Source organism: Cucurbita maxima, unplaced genomic scaffold (assembly GCF_002738345.1).
Source record: "Cucurbita maxima cultivar Rimu unplaced genomic scaffold, Cmax_1.0 Cma_Scf00035, whole genome shotgun sequence".
In the NCBI taxonomy this organism is placed as follows: Eukaryota; Viridiplantae; Streptophyta; class Magnoliopsida; order Cucurbitales; family Cucurbitaceae; genus Cucurbita; species Cucurbita maxima.
The window spans coordinates 1958471-1962001 of NW_019272051.1; the positions used below are offsets into that span (position 1 = coordinate 1958471).

Consider the following 3531-nt stretch of genomic DNA (forward strand, 5'->3'; position numbering starts at 1 on the left):
AGTATAACCACCTACTACCTCCATTTGAACAATAAATTGCGTTCACATCTATTGGACTCAATAAACACATACTTGAAAGTTGCATCCAGTCGTTAGCACTTACACTTATTGAACTCAAGGGACACCTACGCTCTAAGAGTTGCATCGCACTAGAAAAAGAGTAAAACGTGTATAATATATATATAAAAGGCTATAGATTAGAGATTATTGATTATTAAAAGCTCAAAGACCAAAGTAGTTCATTTTGAAATCTCAAAGACAAAACGGACCAAAAATGTAATTTGAAAAATATGATCGACACAAGGTGGCCTATTGAAGAAAAATTATAAATATATATCTACTTTGACCATAATAAAAGTGAGTCATGTTATACCAACTCTATTGAATTTCCAATGCATCAAAAGGGCGAGGCCAAAGTTAATGAAAAGAAGGATGAATCAAAAAGTCCAAGCAAGAAAGACTCGCTATGTATCTATCTCATACAGCCAACTTTTCTCCTGTCTGAAAATTTCTAACTCAGCTGAAAAGTTTTTGTATTCTCATATATGTGAGAGTAAGTTTTAAATACCATATATCAACGCGTCTTCATCGATAGTCCACCGGTAAGCGATACCCAGTCATCACTATCTTATCGGCAGACATTTTACCCGTCTTCGGCATCACATGCCAATGCAGTGTCAAGTTGAATTCTTTACCTCTAAGATTGCTTCCCTAAAAAATAAAAACAGGGTATAACAAGATAAGGTTGATGTAGATGAGAAGGTAACTTCATCTAATATTGCAGAGATTAATGTAATGTAGCTATAGCTCACCTGATCGATGAAACGGTACTTGTTTGAAGTGTGAATCGAAAACTTTGCGTTCTCTTTGGAAGGTATTATACCATCCCACAGCGAGATCTGAAACACGGCGTCATAACAACTGAATAAGATAAGCAGCAGGATTAGAAATCCGGGAGATGTTTCAATGGAGCTTACCTGGTTCAAGGAGTTCTTAGGAGTCTCATACTCAGCAGCTACAAAAACAAAAACCTGTAAACTTGTATTAAAATCTAATAACCGTATTCGCTTAAGTCAGCTAGTCATGATATGAAAAAAAACTACCGAAGCTGGAAATGAGATGAGACGAGTACAGACTACAACATAATTTTTGTGTCCATATTCCAAAATCAATGAAAAGGATCTCAAGTTGGATCCCCAGTACAATAACTCAAGATTCAATATTCAAATATCTCAAAAGCCATCCAAATGCCACAAAAATCACAAGGAAAAAGACCAAAATTATGAAATAGGTTGTTCCAAACCTGCTTTGTGTTCCATGTAAATAAGGACTGCAAGTCCATCGAGATATTTAGGGTCATGGTGACCTGCACAGTTAAAGAACTTCAGTTTAGACTGTAAGGTATAAAGCTATAATAAATATCAAAACCATTGGATGAATGGCTATCCTCGATGATAATGTAATTAACATCTAAAAACTAACGGAGAAATTATCGATTTGACTACTATTGCATGAGTTTCGAAGTAACTGAACAACATATATTTGATACTTGATACCAACTTGAAACCCATTTCAAGGCAAGAGAATTAAGCAATGCACGTCTAATAATCTGATATCACATTGGATAGCCACCATGATCATGACAGCATCTATTCAGTAATGTGAGCTGCCTAGTGTCCTCTTTCAATGTATCCTCTACAGAGTGTTTCTGAGATAAGTTTTAAATCAGTGCTACCCTTCAAGGGTATTGCTATGAGATCCCAGATCGGTTGGGGATGGAAACGAAGAATTTCTTATAAGAGTATGGAAATCTCTCCTAAACAGAATTCCTTATAAGAGTATGGAAATCTCTCCTAAACAGACGCGTTTTAAAACCGTGAGGCTGATGGTGATACGTAACGAGCTAAGCTGACAATATCTACTAGAAGTGGAGTTGGGCTGTTGCAATTACATCGCCCGTTTTCACAATTTCAATGACCTAAGCTGATTAAAGAGCCTGAGGAAAAGAGCAATTTGAAATGTTCTCAAACTTCAAGCAAATTTGAAGACGGTTTGAAGAAACCTCTATGAATATTTCATGAAGATATAGAACCTATACAGATATCCTTTTTCTTTTCTCTATATCTCTCTTTCTATGTTTTTGGAGCAAAACTCTTACTTATAATACAAAAACACTTACAAAAAGAAAAGCCAACCACAGAAGGATCCAAATGACAAGGCTATACCAAAGATTGGCCATAAAGAAGCTAACTAATCTCCACATTGGCTGCTCATCCTGTCTAAAAATTCTCTTATTCATCTCAAACCAAATACTCCATAAAACAGCAAACAACAGATATGTTCTATCAATTCTCCAAGATCGCATTTGGCTTTAAGATCGCAGGACTAAGGATTTTAGGAAACCATTAAGTGGTCGGACATTCATCATTTCTCTCCTTCCATTCTTTCAATCAATAAACACGTACAATGATGTAACTAGCAAGAAAACAAACTCGGACATCATTTTCCAAAAGATTCCCTAGATTCATAAGAATCAAACCCCAAAACAGGCTTCGACGATCACAAAAAAGAAACAATCTGAACCATTCAATTCAAGAATCGAGGAAAAGTCGAAATCAAGACGAATCTCCAAGAATATACCTCGTCATTTCCATGAATCTGCTTCTGAAACCGGTTAATGCTCAACACCTAAAACAATCAGAACAAACAAAATGCACAACAAATCTCAATCGCTCCCAGAAATCAAACCAAAATCCAAACCGTCTGAGCCACAGATCTAACCAAAATAAAAAAATAAAAATAAAAATAAAATAACAAGAGAAAAAGAATGTTCGACCTGAACCCGAGCCGTGGGAGAGGGAGAGTTGAAGTTATCGGAGAAGGAGGCCATGGTGCACATAATTGCAAGAATCGTAACAGCGAAAGTGACCAAAGCATTGGCTCGATAACCAAAAGAATGCATATTTTCTTCTGGTTTCGTTTTGGTATGGAATCTGGTTTCGATTTCGCCTTGTTCTTGATCCTGTTCTTGCTGTTTCTGTGGTTCGATTCCTCTTCTTTGACTCGTTGGTCTCTTTTTGGTTCGATGGAAATGGCGCTGCGGTGGCTTTTTCGACCATCAAAAGAGTTTTTATTTTCATTTAAAAAAATAAAAAATTATTATTATTTTTAAATAGTAAATTTAAAAAATTAGTCGATTTTCTGATTATTTGACAATGATATATTAATTTATTTTATAATTACATTATTCTTAAAATTTTCTTTTATGGTAAATAATAAATGGAGTTAATATTAGAAATTACTATGGCATTTTCCATTGATAATCAATTTATTAATTAATAAATTCGTTGATTATACCAAATATTTTACCTAATAAGTATGTTTTCATTATTATCTTCAAATTTTGAAATTCATTAAAAAAAATTATCATAATATAACGATTAATGTGTAACGTCAACACGAAAAGGTTTGGGTATATATATATATATATATATATATAGGATTTTTTCTATTTCTCGTAGGCGGTAGATG

General features: G+C 34.4%; 1 protein-coding gene across 1 annotated transcript; it reads right to left on the reverse strand.

Annotated features, from left to right (window-relative positions):
- Positions 1-312: 312 nt before the first annotated feature.
- LOC111467933 (signal peptidase complex subunit 3B-like) lies at positions 313-3098 on the reverse strand. The gene is made up of 6 exons (XM_023113037.1): positions 2837-3098; positions 2641-2688; positions 1304-1366; positions 978-1031; positions 813-899; positions 313-711 (listed from the first exon to the last, which is right to left on the reverse strand). The coding sequence occupies exons 1-6, from the start codon at positions 2960-2962 to the stop codon at positions 586-588; spliced, it is 504 nt and encodes a 167-aa protein (XP_022968805.1). The 5' UTR covers positions 2963-3098; the 3' UTR covers positions 313-585.
- Between the last annotated feature and the right edge of the window lie 433 nt (positions 3099-3531).

Excerpts from the sequence above, each read along its gene's own strand:
- LOC111467933 (XM_023113037.1), bottom strand. The coding sequence starts at position 2,962 with ATGCATTCTTTTGGTTATCGAGCCAATGCTTTGGTCACTTTCGCTGTT. Across the intron at positions 2,689-2,836 it reads CTCCCACGGCTCGGGTTCAG|GTGTTGAGCATTAACCGGTT; the intron begins GTCGAACATTCT and ends TGATTGTTTTAG. Across the intron at positions 900-977 it reads CTAAGAACTCCTTGAACCAG|ATCTCGCTGTGGGATGGTAT; the intron begins GTAAGCTCCATT and ends GCCGTGTTTCAG.